The following is a 19505-nucleotide window of genomic DNA, read 5'->3' as shown; positions in this document are numbered from 1 at the left end:
CAGAATTTAAAATAAGAATATGTCCCTTTCTCTGGTGAGCATGTAAACTTCACCACTCATGCTGTATTGTCCTCAGTATTACTAACATAGTCACTTGTGTGTTTCTACTTTTGTACAAACAATGTGTCCTCGTCCTTTTCATCATGGCCTTCTGCTCCAGTGGTCTCCTTTGAGATAGGAGGCCCCTTCCTGACAAAGCACTGCTGAGACCATCATGAGAAACCATGGAGGGTATGGCATGAATAGGTGTCAGGCAGGCTTCAGATTGGGAACACCACAGTCAAAGAAAACCCCAAAGCGCCACATCATATTTTGCTGGGTGTAGACTATTGTTCCACGCACAAAGGCAACATGCACATCCCTAGAGTATCCCATAAGAGATGCCTCTCTGTGATTTCTCAGAAATCTCCAACGAAAAGGCTCCTACAGCCCTCTGTCCAGCCAATCCTATGCATGCAGACAGAAAAGTAAGATTTCTCCCAGCTAAGTGTGTAAAGATTTATAGCCTGACTCTGTTTCATTGCTGTGCTTCTTTTACATTCATCAGTTAACCAACATCTATCTTGTCATTTTTACCCATGGCTCCTTGGCCAATTCTCAGCAGATATAGTGCTTAATGCTTCCTTCCTGTTTAAATATTTGAAAAGTGTAGTAATATCTTGGGATGGCATATCCACTTGGGCAGGCTGCAGTGGTGTTGCCCTGCTCTTTCCAGGCAGAGGTTCATACTTTAATGCTTGGTTTCTGAGTGTGTGGCACTCCCTCCACCCTCCACAAAAGCTGCTCTTTAAAGCTGAATTAGAACAAATGTCAGTTCAGGTTTTCATTGATGTTTGCTCCAGTTGAGCTTTAAAGAACAGGTTTTCACAACTAAAGCTCCAGAGGGGGGGGAAGGGCGCTGGGACATGGAGCTTTAAATTGTGGCCCATGCTTGGAAAAAGTGAAAGAAATCTAAGTGTGCATAAGCCCTTCCTCGCATCACATAATAGAAATCCTGGAATTTTCTGAAATAAATTTTGTGATGGATTGCAAGTGAAAGAAAGAGCTGAGTAGTTGACTATTGAGCAAGCATAGCAGCAGCAGCGGTAGCAAGGGGCAGAAGAAAGGTCTTCCAAAGGCACCGAGAAAGAGACATACACGGGAAGGAGCAGGGTCTGTTGCTGAAGCCTCTTGAGTCCATCTTCCCTTGCCCATAGCCTCTAAAAATACATAGCTTGGTTTCTGAGTTTACTGAACAATCTCAATAGGTATTCCCTTGGTTTTTATGCCATAGGTGTCCCCAGCATTAGTTAAGAGTTCCTTCTGAAATGAGAGCAGCAGCATCTATGTTGCGGAGATCTAGATTTCAACAGTTTGGATCATCTTACAAGATGAAGATGATCTGCTAATTTTACTTTTTGGCTCTTGACTTCAAGCCCTGTTGAATGCTTTGGATAAAAAACACTGGTTCTGAGCCAACTTTAATTTTGGCTTCTTATTTATTAATACTATTTGTAGCCCACCCTTCATATCAGTGGATCCCAGGGTGGAGTAAAAAATACATAAAGTTATACAAAACAAAATACTAAACCATAAAAACTATTTTAAATGGTAGGAGCAGCTAAAACAGCAGAGGAGTCTAATGTATCAGCAGCAAATTACAATGGTACCTTGGTTCTCAAACTTAATCCGTTCCGGAATTCCATTCCAAAACCAAAGTGTTCCAGAACCAAGGCATGCTTTCCCATAGAAAGTAATGCAAAATGGATTAATCCGTTCCAGACTTTTAAAAACAACCCCTAAAACAGCATTTTAACATGAATTTTACTATCTAACGAGACCATTGATCTGTAAAATGAAAGCGATAAGCAATGTACTGCAGTCACAATCAATCAGTAGCTGAACTGGGTTCCACACAGTCACAAAAACAAAAAAAAGCCACAAAAATGCAAAATAAATAGCAAAAACAGACAGACCTAAGCGTAACACTCAAAACAGAAATGTGGCACTCAAGTGTAACACTCAAAACGGAGCACATTTGGCTTCTGAAAAAAGTTTGCAAACTGGAATACTTCCGGGTTTGCAGTGTTGGGGTTCCAAGTTGTTTGAGTACCAAGGTGTTTGAGAACCAAGGTACCACTGTAATTCACTAAGGCTGCAGTCCAAAGGAGGTAGGGCAGATGTGACAGTACAGGAACACTCAGGTGCTCCTTTGTCCATTTTATGACTTTTTTAAAAAAATCCCTTCATTCGGAACTGACAGTTGGGGACGGGGATGGAATCAGGGCAAGAATTTTAGACCAACTCATGCATAGCCTGTGGGCTTATTGGACCCTCTCTCATGAGATTGCAGCCTAAGTGTTGGAAATGCAAACAAGTCATTACTTGGTGCCAAAAAAACTTTTTAAGTGTGGCAATAAGAGCATTGGTTAATAGTGAGAACATTAATTTCAAAATAACTGAAATGTACACAACGCCACACTGCAAGTTAAGTGGCCACACCTGGGACCATTCTTGTGTAGGTAGATTAGATAGATAGATAGATAGATGAGAGAGAGAGAGAGAGAGAGAGAGAGAGAGAGAGAGAGAGATGTGGAGAATGTAAAGGATTCATTTGTTAAACTCTGTGAAACACACCGAGAAGCATAAACCAAGGTTTTCTATCCAGCCGAAGGGCTGAACACACCAAGAACCTTTTGTAAAGACTCCATTGAGTCCTTTTTCTGACAAATATAAATTCAAGGATACCAATTCAGAGAGTGGGAAATTAAATAGCACAATTCTTCCCCCCAAGATTCAGGCCAGCCTCTGCTTGGGCAATGGGTGTGGTGAATGGAGATGCGCAATGATATTGAGTGGAACTGGCGAAACAATGGAACATCCCCATCCCTCCCTGTTACTTCAAACCTGATAGGCATAAAATATAAATTGTTGTATCCCAGTTTGTCCAGACAGTTGAATAGGATGAAGAATGCTGATTTAACCAGCAACAGAAAAATAATATACTTAAAATGAAGAATTAATCTTTTCCCAGCTCGTTGCTTGAGATACATAATGCCCTTTCAGTAAAGATTTCTATTTGTATAGGCTGCATGAGTTATTTCAATTGCACTGAGGAAAAATGAGGCACAGACTCAACACAATTCCTTTTCAAGGAAACAAAACAATTAAGCAGTGGGTTGAATTCAGTGGGGCAGGAGGAAGGTGGGGGGGAGTCCTGTTGTGCAAGCAGAGTTTGTTCCCTGCACACCGACTCCACTCAGTGCTCAGCTGAATTGCACTCCATTTTCAGCCTCACTCCTAGGCTCCCCAACCCATAGTAAAATAACTGGTCTCGACATTTACAGGACAGAAAGTGCACAAGAAGAAGTTACGGAGGAAATTACCCAGAAGGAAATTGGAAAGCAGAGCAAAAAAGGTAGCAAGAGCAGGTATGAGAAAAAGAAACCAGAAGTTAACTGGATTGAGGGAAGTATATGTACTGAACGCGAGTGGCGCTGTGGTCTAAACCACTGAGCCTCTTGGGCTTGCTGATCAGAAGGCCGGTGGTTTGAATCCCCGCAACAGGGTGAGCTCTTGTTGCTCGGTCCCTCCTCCTGCCAACCTAGCAGTGTGAAAGCACAAAGTGCAAGTAGATAAGTAGGTACCACTCCGGCGGGAAGGTAAACAGTGTTTCCGTGCGCTGCTCTGGTTTCACCAGAAGCAGCTTAGTCATGCTGGCCACATGACCCAGAAAAACTTTCTGTGGACAAACGCCGGCTCCCTCGGCCCGTAAAGCGAGATGAGCGCCGCAACCCCAGAGTCGTCTGCGACTGGACTTAACTGTCAGGGGTCCTTTACCTTTTCTTATATGTATTGAAAAGAAACTGGGGGGAGAAATAAAGCAAAAAGACAAAGGGAAAAATTGCTTTCGGGTCAGAGCCCCTGCTGTGCATGCAAGTTCAATCCCTGTCCACCCAGCACTCAGGCAGCAGGGCTGGGAAAGAGCTGTGTGAGGAAGCCTGGAGAGGCCCGGCAAGTCAAGATAGGAGGGTCCATGGGTCTGAGGCACCTTTGTGTGGTCAGAGATCATCCCTCAGAACGGACCAGAGTTCAGAAACCATGACTTACATGAGAAAATAGAAAACAACACAAGGCAAAATTTTGCCCCGAAGCAGGAAGGTATGGGATCAATAGATGCAGATTCTTTAGTTTGTCTGTGGAGAGAAGTGTTCAAGCATCTCCCATGGAAGTGGGTCCCAATGGAATCCCAAGGATTCCCAAGTAAAACTCCCATAGTGCCAGTGAAATTTTGCTTCATTAAGAGCAGTAGGTTCTTCTGGATTTAATACTTGGCTAAGTCAATTATTCGTTCACTATAAAGAACAAAGTAAAGAGAATGAATCTAGTTTTTTCATCACTGAGCAATCCAGAATTTTAAAGATGCAAAATAGGGATGGATTGCAACTGAGTGGCTGTTCCAGGTTGTGTAACAAGGATCACCATCAGACAATAGATGCTCTGACAGCTTCCTAAGTTCCTCGAGAAAACTAATACTTGATCAAGCGTCAAAAGCATCTCAAGAAGCTCATGAAATGGGGAGGGGAAGGATGCAATATGAACATGATGGGATGGCAGGTGAATTTGACTTCTTTTATACTGGACTTCTCTGAATTTGATGAGCATAGTTGGACCAGATTAGATTCAGTGGCAATGGCCTGCTCTTTTTCTAGCAGTTGCTTCTTACATTTTAAAAGAAACACATGCCAAAATTCCACACAAGCTGCAGTATGTTGTCACCCATGGACTTGGTACTCAGGTCAATCTTTCATCCCAGGGAGAATAAGCCCACAATTGGCAGATACTTGTCACTTTGGTCAATACAAACACCACACCCACTGCTGGACTGCACACATTTCATGCATCAAATGCACAGAAATGGATTAAAAGTACATTTTGTCTATTTTCATATCAGCAGCATACTTTCTAAATGTCAGTTCGAGCTCTGGAAAGCATTTATTAACATGATGCAACTGTTTTAAAGTATATAAACACATGGTGAATCTGTTGCCTAAAAGTATGTTTCCAATCTGTGGAAAAATTGCTTCATTTAGAATATCTGATTTCACTCCATCCTTCCATCACTTTACTGGATAGCTGTGTGTGTGTGTGTGTGTGTGAGAGAGAGAGAGAGAGAGAGAGAGAGAGAGAGAGGTGGATGAGAAACAAATGCACGCCATTCCTGGTTCCTTGTAGATCCCAAGGCAGAATTCTGAGAAGATGTCATTCATTCATTCATTCATTCAAAGCATATGATCTTCTCCTCATCCAAAGGGCTCTCTCTGTGTCTGGCTTACCAACATCTGCAGGAAGGCAGTCCATGCCCTTAAGCTGACAGTGCAAAATACATGATGCACAAGGGGAAATGGGGGGATTGGGAGGGGAAAGCAACATCAGGCACCAGTTATTAGAACACTGTTACACAGGGCTGTATCCAGTGTAGCTCCTTTGGAATAAATGGGCATTGGACGAATTTAGATCTGTTAAATTCATTGGCTTTACTTGGAGTGACCTACAGCCCACAGGTCTACCTATGCAGATTCTGGCTTCCTCAGAGAAGATGGGCTCCTGGCAAGCCCTCCCCTCGGATCAAACCTGGGAGCAGGGCAGCTGTCCCTGTCCAGCCCAAGCAGGCAGATATCTTCTTGCCACAAGCTTCTTCCCTCAGGCAGCTGACTTGAGGGCCGTTGGAATCACCATAGGAGTGTGATCCATAGAGTTGGTCCGTGGCAGTTCCGGCTGTGTTGGCCTTTGAGCTGGATCTCTCTTTAGGGACTATTTCCTTCCCTTCCTTTACAGTCTTCAGGGTAAATCAGAGATGCATCATATTCATTAGTACACGCTACTGAAACATGACACATGTGGCATTGAGCCATGGCCAGTGTCTCATTTAAACCAGACCCTCCACCACCATGCATGTCGTGTGAGAAAAGCAAGGCAGCTCCTGGCTGGCCTTTGGGTCCCTGGAGTGCTCTCTCACTGTGCAGGTACAGGTCAGATAGTAGAGGTGAAAGGAGACATTTGCACCATTCAGTTATTCTTGCTCACCTGGGATCCAGTTTACTTTGGGTTTTGGAGCTTATTTAAATGTGCATAATTGAGATGAAAGCAATGTCACGTAGGACATGTCCCCTCTAGCATTTTATGGGGAAGAGGTCTTGTTTGAAATCAACCCCGTATCAAAAACCTATTGCATCACAGAGAAGGGTCAATCTAGCCTTCTCTTTATCCTGTGATAAGTTACTGACATGGAGACCATGTTCCCATTGCAAGACCTGAAAGTAATGCAGGCATCTCCCCACTTACGTGCAATCGATTTGCGCACAACCCTGTATATGCCAGAAAAGAAAGAAATAATTCTCACCTGAAATGGTGGGAGAGAGCTGGAAAGACCTTGTGGCTCATGAGGAGACACCCCCCCCCCAAGAGCCTGAAGAGGACATCAGTGAGCCAAAAGTCCAGAAAAAAATAGACTCCAGGGGCTCTGGAATGATACATGGGGGCTCTCGCTATCATAGATTTCTGGACTTGGGCAATAAAATCCTGTGTGCTTCTGTTTGTGGCGGACATTTCCAAAATCATACACTGAATCTGTTGTTCTTATGAGCTAACTCCTCATTATCTGAATGATAACTGAAGGAGTCAGGTCTGCATAGATTTTTCATTCTGTTCAAGAAACAAGAGCTAGCAACACTGAATTCTCTTTCACTGTTGTGGCTGCTGGTATAATCGGGTGCAAATGCCTCCGTGCTTGCAGATGCCCCACACATTACAACCCTCCCACAACATCTGGAAGATGGGAGGCAGTAAAAATGGGGCATCAGTACATCTTATAAGGGTGGCATTAATGTGGTGCTGGGATAAATGTGGTGTTTTATTTTAATTATTAATTGTGACCAAACACGGCTCAGTTTTTTGGTCACCCAGCAGAATAACATTTTATATTCCCAACATATGGAAACCACTTTGAGGTTTTTTTTTCTTTCTTATTTAACAATCAGACGGTATTAAGAGCCAGCGTGGTGTAGTGGCTAAGAGCGGTAGTCTCGTAATCTGGTGAACCGGGTTCGCTTCCCCACTCCTCCACATGCAGCTGCTGGGTGACCTTGGGCTAGTCACGCTTCTCTGAAGTCTCTCAGCCCCACTCACCTCACAGTGTGTTTGTTGTGGGGGAGGAAGGGAAAGGAGAATGTTAGCCGCTTTGAGACTCCCTAGGGTAGAGATAAAGCGGGATATCAAATCCAAACTACTCCTCCTCCTCCTCCTCTTCTTCTTCTTCTTCTTCTTCTTCTTCTTCTTCTTCAAATGTTATCAGATAAATAATAAATAAACCTCATTCACCTGGAAGTTCATTGTGTGCACACTTACTTTGCAAGACTGCCCGAAAAGCAGGACTTTGGAATAGTTTAGATCCTTTCTTCCCTTGCTCCCTTCTAACAAGAGGTTCTCAATATATTGTATCATCATTTAAAGCTAGGTCAGTGGTGCAGTATTGGAAGACATGATCCCCTCTTCCTAAATCAGTTGTGTTCCAGGCATCCCATTACTTCTGCATTCCTTGTTCCTGTGGCAGATAGGGGTTCTTGGTCATCTCTTTGTTGCCGACATGGTCTTCTGTTGTTGCTTCATCTTGCATGCCATACATATTGGAGATGGATAAAACTTCCCATGTCCCATGTTTGTCCCTGTCCCTTCAGCATGCACATCAGCAGAGGGGGTGCTTCGTCGTCTTGTTCTGCTGAGTATCTGTGAACACGCAAAGTAGAAGATGCTCACAGGAAGCATGCACTGGCCAATACATTGATTATTTATTTGTCTACTGATTTCCAGCCACAGATATCTGTCAATTGCAAAAAGAGGAAGGGACCTGCAGGAACTTTATCCTCAAGTGGTATTTTGATCTAAAAACCAAAAGTTGTGCTAGATTCTGGTATGGTGGCTGTGGTGGAAATGAAAACAGATTTGACACACAGAAAGACTGTGAAAAAGTCTGCATTTCAGGTAAGAGATGACCTCTACTTTTGCCGCTTGCCTTTATTTGAAGAGAGTAAGCAACGAATGGGGATCTTCCATGAAACTGTTGACACTAGAAGAGCACCTAAACAATTGGGTCAAATTCTCACCGTCGCCTGGTGCTGCCATGTTGACTTTCATCGACAGATCCCATTGAAGTTGCATTGACATATTAAAAACAGTAGCGCAACTATTTCTAGTTAGGATTGTTTGCCTGCTGTGCCAAACCAAAACAACAACAATGTCTGTGCAGATGTAAATGTGCCTACTGAGTATAACTTTGTTTTCATGATTTATTTTAAAAACTGATGACATAGCCCTAGGAAAAGCTATAAAGGAAAAAGCAGTAGAGCATCATTCAAATATGGTAAAGGAAGGAGGATGGAATCATTATTTGCTGGCTTCTGCTTTCTTGCAGGCCACTGTATGTCCTAATTGGGCTAACCTGGGAATGGACGGATCCAGTACCAAATGGAGATGGCACTAAATCTGCCCTGTCCTGTATCCAGGCAGATTTTAAAATGAAGTATCTATTAAAATCTGCCTGGAAACTCACACCTTAAAAAAAGAAGCAGCACTTTGAGGGCAGTTTAGAGTAGGTTCCGCAGCCTCCCACATCCTGGAGCAGGAGCTCAGCCCACAGGACTCTGAGAGCAACATGCTAGGAGTGCAATAGCCATCAGAACAACGGGACTGGATAACATTCTATTGCTATCAGAGAGAATTGTATGGGGAAAGCATAACTGCCCCCAGTGTTTACTTTGAAAAGTTGATTTTTTTTAAAAAAAACATTTTTAGAAGAACAGGCAGCCCACCTCATAAATGAATATGCTCAACTGCGGATTCTGAAGTGGACTAATAAAGTGGTCCCGGTCATGATCTGCCTGGGTCAAATTAGATGAGTCTCCTTTAGAATTTGAGTTTGGCATATTTCTCTGCCATCCCTTGTTCACATTCTACAAGGGTTAGGCTGGCTTCACTCTTGCCTGCTCCATTTTTTAATGATCGCTTTCTAAGGTCGCCACAACCAGAGAGTAGTAGGTGGTCCACCAGGATGCTGAAGTTTACTTTTTGTTATCTGCTCTCATTTTCCCATTGAAACTTTGTCTTTTTGTGATGTGAAATCATAATAAGCTATTCTTGCTTTTTCAGCTCCTGTCAATCCTGGTGTTGTAACAACAATAGGGACTTAAATCACGGCGAAACATCAACACATACCTCTAAGAGAACCAGGAGTCAGCCATTGCCAATATACCCCATAAAAGCTAAGGGTATAGACTACCTTGCACTGTGTTATTTCTGCTTTACGTTCGAAGCAAAGCTTCAAAAAAGTGTTTTGCTACACAACTTTATCAATATGGTGCTAAACTGTTCATGGACTGAATGCTAAATATGTCTGGGATATACTCTATAATTTCAACATTATGTAATATTTACCCACCACAGATCTTAGTTGTTTGAACAAATTACAGTTTCCTTTGGATCCCAGTATCCTGCCTGTTTTAGGCAAGGTAAAGACTAGAAAATAATGTGGGAAGAAAATCACTGCAGCTGTTATGTACTTGCTTCTTTCGTTTCCATAACTGAGCATAACTTTAGACTGAAAGCCTTATGCAGAAGGAGTAGCCAGTTCTGAAACACAAGCAGTCCAACTTTTCATTCTGTTTTACTCTTGCTGGATTATACTAATTCTTTTTCATGCATATGTGATCAAAGAAAAAAATGCGAATTTCTTAGTACAGATGCACTGCTGGGACCAACGACTGAGTTAAAGAATTTTTAAAACATGGTGTAGAATGTTTTTTTTTTTTTTTTGGCAATCCTCTAATGTTGTGTGTTCTATTGAAAAAAGTATTTTTTGGCAGGGGGTGGGAATTTTATTTTTATTATGATTTTGTTTTTAGGAAATCTATACAAAAGAACTTTTAAATAAAGTTTAATTGTGGTTTTGAGAATTTTTGAGTTTGATAGTGTTTTGTGTTTTCTCTTATTATTCAATAAAAGCAACATACTACAAAGATGAAGGGCAGATGGGGCTCGTCCACCTGGGAAGGTAGCCCATCTAGGAGAAGGAAAGCTCTGATCCTGAACCTCCGCGGCAAATTACAATACATGCACACTTTGATTAAAGAACAAAAGATCCCCCAACTATTCTAAAAGCCTACAGAAGCAGGTTTTGGGACGCGGGTGGTGCTGTGGGTTAAACCACTGAGCCTCTTGGGCTTGCCAATCAGAAGGTCTGCGGTTTGAATCCCTGCAATGGGGTGAGCTCCCGTTGCTCGGTCCCAGCTCCTGCCAACCTAGCAGTTCGAAAGCACGAAGTGCAAGTAGATAAATAGGTACAGCTCCAGCGGGAAGGTAAACGCCGTTTCCGTGCACTGCTCTGGTTTGCCAGAAGCGGCTTAGTCATGCTGGCCACATGACCCGGAAGCTGTACGCCGGCTCCCTTGGCCAATAAAGCGAGATGAGCGCTGCAACCCCAGAGTCGGCCACAACTGGACCTAATGGTCAGGGGTCCCTTTACCTTTACCTTACAGAAGCAGGAGCATCAACCAGAAATGGGGAGGGGGGGAGTATGCCTGTCCTTAAAGTGAAGCAGACATGCAGTCCTAGGGAGCTAAGTGGGTTAAGTGCTGTGCTGTTGGAGCCTTGAGGGCTAAGGAACCTTTGCATCTAATTTTTTTATACACTTTGCCAAGGCTGCCAGTGGATAGGGGAGGGGCTGAGAAATGAGTGATTCTTAAAATTTCTATAGTTACTTCTGGAATTTCCTGTTTAATTCTCACCTTGCCCATCTTTGGTCATCCTGTTCCTGTTTGTTTAACAAAAGGTGAACGACTTGTGATAGTGAGCAATGACCTGAACCAGCCATCTCTGTCTTTGCTTGTCTTTTACCATTGTATGGGTGGTTCCCATTCAGAGGTTGAGTATTGTGTACTAGACAACTAAATTTGCATGGGTTAATCTTTTAGGTCAGATGTGGGTGAACTCAGGGTATGCCCAAATGCCTTTCAGCTGGGGGCTGGGATCTGGCTGGTCCCATAGTCACCAAAGCTAATCGTGGAGGGTCTCATGTCATATTAAGAGTTATGTCAATCTTATACTTCAGCCATGATCTACAGAGATAAACCATATCATAAATTCAGATTCACACACCCCTCCTTACAACACTGAGGTTGCAGGTTCGATCCCTGTATGGGACAGCTGCATATTCCTGCACTGCAGGAGATGAGATGATCCCGTCCAGCTCTATGACCTCCCATCATTCCTGGACGTGGGTCATGGATGATGGGTGTCCGAGTACAGCAACATCTGGATGGCACTTGATTGGAAAAGTTGCTCTGTATCAACCCTGCATCCCCTCCTGGTGTTGGAAAAGAGTTTTCAAGAGCTGTACTCGCTTGAATCCTACATCAACTCCACTTTTCAGGAGATATACTGGTGATGCTTTAAATGGCAGGGATGTTTTCCATACACAGCAAAGTAAGGAAAATGTGTTGTTGCTTGCCTTGGGCCAGCAGAACTGGGCAAATAAATGTGAAAAGAAATGTATCTTTAGAACAGTATTAATTACTTTGCCCCATCTTTAATTCCCACCCTAAAATCATATGAAGTGGCCTTGCGAATATTGCTCCACCGGTGATTTCTGCTTGTCTTGTGTCTTTCTCCTCTCCACTGCTGCTCAATATGTGCATCTCCTTTCCCTTCATGCATTTCTCGCCCACCCCTCAGGGGAGGGAGAGGAAGTGGGGCTTCTTTCCCCCCACACACTTTTGATGTCAATGCCAGGAAAAGGATCAGGGAGGCTGGGAACAGGGACAGTGTGAGGGTGGACCATGCAGCAGGACTTTGGCAACGCAGAGAGGGAGACAAATGTACAGGAAGCAGAAGAGGAGAGGAAGCATGCCTCGCCTCAAGCCCACTCTTCCTCCCCACAGGCACATGACAGCAGCACAATGACCCAGCTGATATATTTATTCACATACTTCATACACCATGCAAAGGAAAGAAACTTAAGTAGAGCCTTTGGCTCTTCTTTAGTCTGTTGTAAACAAAAATTGCCCTTATGGGGTATCCAAGAGCCCATATAGAGTCCTTACACAGGTTCCCTATTGGTAGGAGAAAATAACAGAGGCCAACCAGAGAATACTGAGAAGCAAAGCAGCTAGTAAGCCTGATCTTTTTTGATCTGTTGCAACAGGGTGCTGCCCTCACCCGCAGGAGAGAGGAGGGACCCAGAAAAATGGCATGCAAGACCTTATAAAGACTTTTGAAATTGCCACCCTGTAGATCAAAACCACCCCCAGAAACATCATACATACATCACTGAAGGGGTGTAACCTAAGACCACCCCCCAGATACATCATACCTACATCACAGAAAAGGCAGTCTTAAAACAGAAATTTTAATGTTGTTTTTCTCCTGTCGTTGTTTATCTCCTGTCTGGCAGGTTACTTGATTGGATTGCCTGGGTAGCCTGGCCAGTCTTTTGTAATGATAAATACTTAGTTCCTGGGCCAGGTCACAGGCTCACACCCTATTCATATCTTAAATGTGCCCTTAAGACAGGATTTGTGAGGAAAGAGAGGATGGGGAGGTTTCCCACTTTGACCTTGCAGAGAAAACATTTGCTCAGTTTAGGAATCAAAATGGTTCCAGGTTGGTCTTCCTGTGCTGATCTATGTAGGTGCTTGGTTGGTACACTTATGAACATTACCATATATCTAAGACCATAAAATACCTATCACAAGTCCAGCATTCTGATCTCACCATGGCCAACCAGATGCCCATGAGAAGCCCACAAGCAGGACTCACTTGAGTGCAGCAACACACTCTCTTTTTTTTTTTAATAATATTTATTAATTTTCAACCATTTAAACACAACAAAACAGAAAGAAAAAAAAAAGAAAAAAAAGAAGAACATGAAACTAACAAAGCAAGACACAAACCATTTCAAACACAGAACAATTTCAATGTCTTATCTTTCATTCCCTTATTTCCACGACCTCCTCACACCTCCCTTTTTGTTTTCCACTTCTATTAATTATTTCAGCAATTCCTTTCCATCTTCCTCTGTTTTCTATCCTATAATTATCTTAACATATTCTAACCTTATTTTCCCTTTAATACACTATTAATCTATTTGTACTTGATTCCTTATAGCATTTCTACTAAAGCCATATAACTTCATTCCAACATTTTTCTAACATTCATTGTTTTTACAATATTTCTATAAATAGTCTTAAACTTTTTCCAGTCTTCTTCCACCAGCTCTTCTCCCTGGTCTCGGATTTCTGCCAGTCGTTTCCGCCAATTCCATATAGTCCATCAACTTCATCTGCCATTCTTCCCGAATGGATAAATCTTGTGTCTTCCAGTACTTCACAATGAGTATTCTTGCTGCTATTGTTGCATACATGAAACAAATTCTATCCTTCTTTAACACCAATTGGCCGACCATGCCCAGGAGAAAGGCCTCTGGTTTCTTCAAAAGGGTATATTTAAATACCTTTTTCATTTCATTATGAATCATCTCCCAGAGTGTCTTAATCCTTGGGCATGTCCACCAAAGGTGAACTCTAATCCTCAAATTTGTCTGTTTTTCTTTAAGTTCAGTCATAGCGAGCGTCAACTTATGTTCCTCAAGTTGCCTCTGTAGGGCTGGGGCTCTCTTTCTCTTTCTCTCCAGTTGTGTTACTCCACATTCAGCGACAACGGCTTTTTCCCTGGCTTCCTCCACAGTTTGCCATATCAAAGTAGGTTCCTGTATCGATTTCTGGGTGGTTTCTGTATTGGTATTGTTTATACTTTCTGTATTTAAGTTAATTTTAGTAATTGAAACATCCACTTTCGCATTTATCGTGTCCATTTTCCTGTGAAGCTGATCCAATGAGTCATTTATCTTATATAATGCAGCCACTAAAGCCTCTTCTGTCGACATTCCTCTTAGTTTTAAAAATACTAGCACAAAGACAGCAACAGAAAGAACAGGAGGGCCTAATGATAGACCTCTCCTGGATTGTTACCAAGTCCTCCCAGACCTTAATGTTTTGTCAGCAGTTGACTGGTCTGTTTTTCCTCTTCCATTTACCATAACATTTAAAAGATTCAAGGTCAGACCCAGAGTCTCACGGTTTTTAACTTGCAGCTGGAAATTCCCCTAGTCCAACTCTTGTAAAGCAACCGGTTTCAAAAGCTTCCACTAGGGGGAAACAGTTTCTATTTGTAATAGTCAATAGTATCCTCTTTTAAACAATCCAAAATTAGTTTCAAATTAGTTTCAATTTTCAGTTACTTTTACTCCTTTTTAAAGCAGCCGGAGACAGTAGAAACAATGTATTTCTCTTATTTAACTAGCTGTCAATGAACGTTCTAAGCGCTGTCAATGAACATTCCAAAAGACGTCAGTCCTACTAGCAGCCCGTTTCAGGGTCAGAGCGGCGGTGTTTTAAGTCCCATCGCTCTCTCCCGCAGGCATACTCAATCCGCAACTCCCCCCTCTCTTCTCCTGCCTCCAGGAGGGGGTTTAATGTTCTTTACCGTTGGAACTTTGATCTTTTACAAAAGACCTTCCAGGACTCCAGCTTACAACTTCATTGCCTCAGTCTATTTACAAAAGGGGGAGGCGGACTTCCTGTTTTGAACCTCCCCATTACGGTACCAAATTAAACATTTAGAAATCCAATTCTTCCGCTCTACTCACGGGTAATTACTTTAAAGTCAAATTGTCCACAGGAAAAGGTCAGCGCTCTCCAGCAACAGCTATGCGGCTTCGCTCCGTGGAAGAAGCAGATGATTCGATGCACCATGCCGCTCACCCCACGTCGCTCCGGAGCCCCAAAAACCGGGATTCCCTGCGAGTAGGGGAGGCGCAAAAGGTGCCCGCCGAATCCCACGTTCACAGGCTTCTCCCGCCTGTGATTTTAACAGGTCTCCGCCTTCGCCGTGGCGGCCAGACCCAGATTCCCACGGAGCAGATTCCTCCCGGTCAGAGGAATTCAGCCATTACCAGAGGCGCCTCCCCGGAAGTCCCGCAGCAACACTCTCACCACTTGTGGTTCCCACACAAATCTAACCCATTCTAATGCATCAGAGAAAGTGGACTTCATGGATCTAAAATTAAATTAGAATGCAGTGGTACCTTGGGTTAAGAACTTAATTTGTTCTGGAGGTCCGTTCTTAACCTGAAACTGTTCTTAACCTGAAGCACCACTTTAGCTAATGGGACCTCCTGCTGCTGCCGCACCGCCGGAGCATGATTTCTGTTCTTATCCTGAAGCAAAGTTCTTAACCCAAAGTACTATTTCTGGATTAGCGGAGTCTGTAACTTGAAGCGTATGTAACTTGAAGCGTCTGTAACCTGAAGCGTCTGTAACCCGAGGTACCATTGTAGTCTTTAAGATGCAATAGGAGTCTTTGTTGAGAACAGACTCTCCACCCCAAGGGATGATACAAAGGCTTGTAACTCATGCAGCTTTTGTATCTGTTTTTCATAAAAGCTCTTGGACAAGAGCAGTGGGATTATGCTCATCCAAAACGTTTCACATGTTGCAAAAACCACATTAGCAAGAGACCTTTCAAGCACATAAAATATAGGATAAGAAAGGAATTTAACTGTTGAAGGGGAGAATTTAAAAGTGTATCCTGCACAGAGACTGACTTTGTCCTTACTTGGACATGTCTAGAAGAGCACGAGGTTTCTCCCTTGGCTTCAGTCTTCCCCGTGTGACGCAGTGTAACACTGAATCGGAAAACATCACTCAGGTCTGATTTAAACCAGCATCAGAGAAACAAAATGGCCTGGATTAACCCCAGTGTGGCTTGGCGCCACCAAAATGTTTATTTCCTACACTGCCCTGGAGCACCCCTGCCATAGCATTGTGGGAAATAGAAATGGCATCCACGCCAAGCCACAGGCCATGCGTTGGAGTGTTGCTGCCGTGCGCCACCACTGCTTGCCAGCAAGTCAGCCCCCCAAGGTTCATGGAGATTGGAAGGAGCCACCAATGGCCATTCTGCCAAGTGCCCCCCTCAAACCTGTTGCTTCAGGGGAGCTGTGTGGGCCTGCTCCTTCCAAGGTACAAGGACCCTTTCCCAAATGTTCAGCTTTCCTGTTGATGACGACAATGCCCTAAGTCTCTCATCTTGCTACTTGGGGGGAAAGAAAAACGTGCAGCCACACTCCACCCAGTTGCTCAGTAAAGAAGGAAACTGAGCCTTGCCTTCCAGTATTCTGGATAGTGACTGACACACACACAAATCATTTTTTTTATTTAAAAAATATTAATATGTAACACAAATGTCAAGCTTCCTACATTTAGCTCTAAGCTAACAGCATCATTCACCATTAGTTAGCCTTCCTTACCTCAACGTTTTAGGCTGTGAGTTTGTCTTATCCTGCTGGGCAGAACTCACCTCTTTCTTTCTTTCTTTCTTTCTTTCTTTCTTTCTTTCTTTCTTTCTTTCTTTCTTTCTTTCTTTCTCCTCCTGCCATTTTAGTGCCATTGGGCCACTCCTCAGAAATGTTGGGCAGTGTTGGCAGTGCCCTTCTGGCATTGCAAAGGAGGTGGGTGTGGTTGCTCTCTAGACTTGGAAGCCAGACTAATTAACTGGATATCTATTTGGAATCAGCTCTGAGATTATTGTCAGCAGAGAGTAAAGTACTGATTTGTTTGTTAAATGCCCTTTTCATTGTGCTTTTTTAAAAAATTATAATAATAATCAATTGTCAGATGTCAGTCCAGTGGCATATCACTGGTCTGCCCACCAGTGGACTTAAGGGGCCAAGTTATACTTAGAGCAGCATCTGGAACTGCAACAACACAACCAATGGGCTTTACTGCCAAAAGGAGAATCAGCACGTCTCTCCTTTCCGGTGCTACAGCTCAAAGTTGAAGCAATTTGCCAACCTCCCTTAGAAGATGACAGGGCAGCAGTTCTCAAATGGAATACTTTCCGAATAAAAAATTATTTGTGCCACACCAATTTTTTTATAAATAAGAAATACAGTGGAAAACAAAACAACTCCCAGCAGCGCTTAATTTTGAAAAGATCCATATTCTGCAAATAAAAATATTATTTTGATACTGTACTATACCATACTATTCTACACTGAAATGTGCAAATGTTTCTTTGATTGCCCTTGAACCTTCCTGCCACACTTGCCATCATCTCCTGCCATGTCAGTGTAGCATGCCACACCCTTTGAGGACCACTGACTCAGGGGATGTGTGGGTCTGAAAACCTACTCACTCACATGCAGTGCTCAGCCATACGAGGGTCCCCAGAGGAATTGCAGCTACTGTGCTTCATCTCCTGGTCCTGCTGCTGCCATGCCACCATACGCTAAGCCATGGTTTAGCTCAGGGTTACATGTGGGAGTCCGCTACTCTTCATCCTCTCTTTTCTGCACCTCGGAAAATCAGCACGTGGCTTCAGAAATGTTGGTACCACTTGGGGCTGGAGGTAGATTGTGGGACATGCCTGGGCCAAACCTGATGTGACTCCAGTGGAAGCAAAATTAACAGCACACACTTTCTCACATTGCTGCTTGCAGATATGGCTATGCTCTCGTGCAGTGTGAGACTTGTCGCAGGAAAAACTCCTCCCCCCCCAATCATTCAGTTTGCACAAACTTCACACACACTCACACTCACACACTACATACGCTACGCTTCTGTTATAAATTCATAGAAAATCAACCATACATCAGATTTGCACTGTTCCACTATTATTTTACTCCATGAAGGAAGGACTACAAAATGGGGAAGGTTTGATAAAGGGCAGCCATACTCCCTTGAGCATACCAGCACATACACAGGAGCCCTGCCCAGTTGCTATGCCAAGCCTGATGGTCCTAGACAGAAGACAATCAAGATCACAAAGAACTTGCATATGGGAGTGGATTCAGCACAGACTGGAACAAAGGACAATAATCAGCTCTTCCTTCTGGGGGCAGGAAACTGCAAACTCCCCTCTGTCACCTGGAAAGTACTCATGGGGAGGGGGAAAGGGGGAACCAGCCAGGTGACAGGACACTCAGGTTACCACCACAACTCCTCCCTCAACCCCTCCTTTTTGTGATGTAGGTGTGATGTAGCTGAGGGGTAGTCTTGGGTTACACCCCTTCTGTGATGTATGTATGATGTTTCTGGGGTGGTCTTGATCTACAGGGTGTCAATTTCAAAAGTCTTTATAAGGCCTTGCACACCATTTTTCTGGGTCCTTCCTCTCTCCTGCAAGTGAGGGGAGCACCCTGTTGCAACAGATCAATAAAGGCCAAGCCTACAGGCTGCTGTTTTGCTCCAAGTTATCCTGGTTGGTGTCTTTGTTTTTGTCCAAGGGAGCCCTCGGATTTTTCCATTAACAGTTTGCTGTGTAGGAAAGTGGGTGTAATGGTCCATTTCCCCACAACTACCATAGGCCAGTTGGCTTGTTGTTTGGCCACCACATTCCCCCAATCCCCCGGCTGAACAGCCAAGCCAGGAACGATGGAGGGAGCTCACCCCCAACAGCAGCCCCTGTGCAATGGTCTGCTAGGGCTGAGTGCTGCATCCTGGCTCCTTCATGCGCATGGGCCATACAGGCCATACACTAAGTGAAAGATTCCTGTTGTCATTGGCAATGGAAACACAGATTCCAGCAACCAGCCAAAAAATTTATAGAGATGCAAAAATCGAGGTCATTGGCCTAAAGGTCAATAAAGATTGACCCAAACCATGTTCTCTGGTCAGCAGGCAGCCCGGTTCATACTCGTTTCTTGGAAGCCCCCAGATAACAAGCTCAGGAAACAGACCAGAATCCCTCCAAGCTGGCCCTCCAACCTGCGGTCGCCAGGGCTTGGGGAGGAACTCTGTACCAGCACAAGGGGGTGGGGAATGATCTGCTGTTTCCTGCCCCCCACAGATGTTGCTGAACTACAACTCCCAACACACTGGCCTCCTTTGCAGGAGCTGATTAGAATTGCAGTTCAGCAACTTCTGGCGGGCCAAAGGTTTCCCAAAGGTTACACCCACCCACACACCCACACACACCCACACCCACCCACCCTTCTTTTGGAAAATGAGTGTATACTGCCAGGGGCTGGTTTGGGGCTTTGCGCAGTCTCTTCCTCCTCTGTGACATGGTCCCATTTCAGATGGGGTTTTCTTTGCCTTCTCTTAGTTGAGTGCAATGCTTTGATAGCTTGCCATTTGCTGAAAGTGGCAACATTTCCCCTGTGATAAGTGGCTGCTAAGCCTCCATTCTGCTGCCCTGCAAGGTATCAGGATTTGCAGCTCAGTTTTCTTGGGCCTTTTAAGGAAGCAGGTGACGTTGCTGGAGAACGTTCAACAGCTGCGTTCCAGTGCATACATGGAAACAATTGTCATTCAGTTGGAAGAGCATCTGCCAGCGTGGCTGGAGACAGAGGACCAAAAATAACTCACTGCAGTTTGCCAGAGCCCTTCTGCAGGCAGAAGCAGCCCAGTTTTGAC

The 19505-nt window shown here is 43.9% G+C and overlaps 1 protein-coding gene across 14 annotated transcripts in view; it reads left to right on the top strand.

Annotated features, from left to right (window-relative positions):
* Positions 1 to 9986, top strand: part of COL6A3 (collagen type VI alpha 3 chain) — a 105374-nt gene extending 95388 nt beyond the window's left edge. For 8 of the 14 annotated variants that reach the window (XM_081015050.1, XM_081015049.1, XM_081015048.1 and 5 more), the window contains 3 exons: positions 3327 to 3410; positions 7849 to 8019; positions 9184 to 9986. In XM_081015050.1, the coding sequence (XP_080871176.1) occupies positions 3327 to 3410; positions 7849 to 8019; positions 9184 to 9224 (296 nt within the window). In that variant the 3' untranslated portion in view covers positions 9225 to 9986. The remainder of the gene's footprint in view (positions 1 to 3326; positions 3411 to 7848; positions 8020 to 9183) is intronic. The other 6 variants (XM_081015051.1, XM_081015047.1, XM_081015059.1 and 3 more) reach the window with 1 other exon arrangement.
* The last annotated feature ends 9519 nt before the right edge of the window (positions 9987 to 19505 follow it).

This window comes from Podarcis pityusensis (genome assembly GCF_964106645.2).
Source record: "Podarcis pityusensis genome assembly, chromosome: 1".
NCBI classification, from domain to species: domain Eukaryota; kingdom Metazoa; phylum Chordata; class Lepidosauria; order Squamata; family Lacertidae; genus Podarcis; species Podarcis pityusensis.
This window is presented reverse-complemented; position numbering and strand designations above follow the sequence as displayed.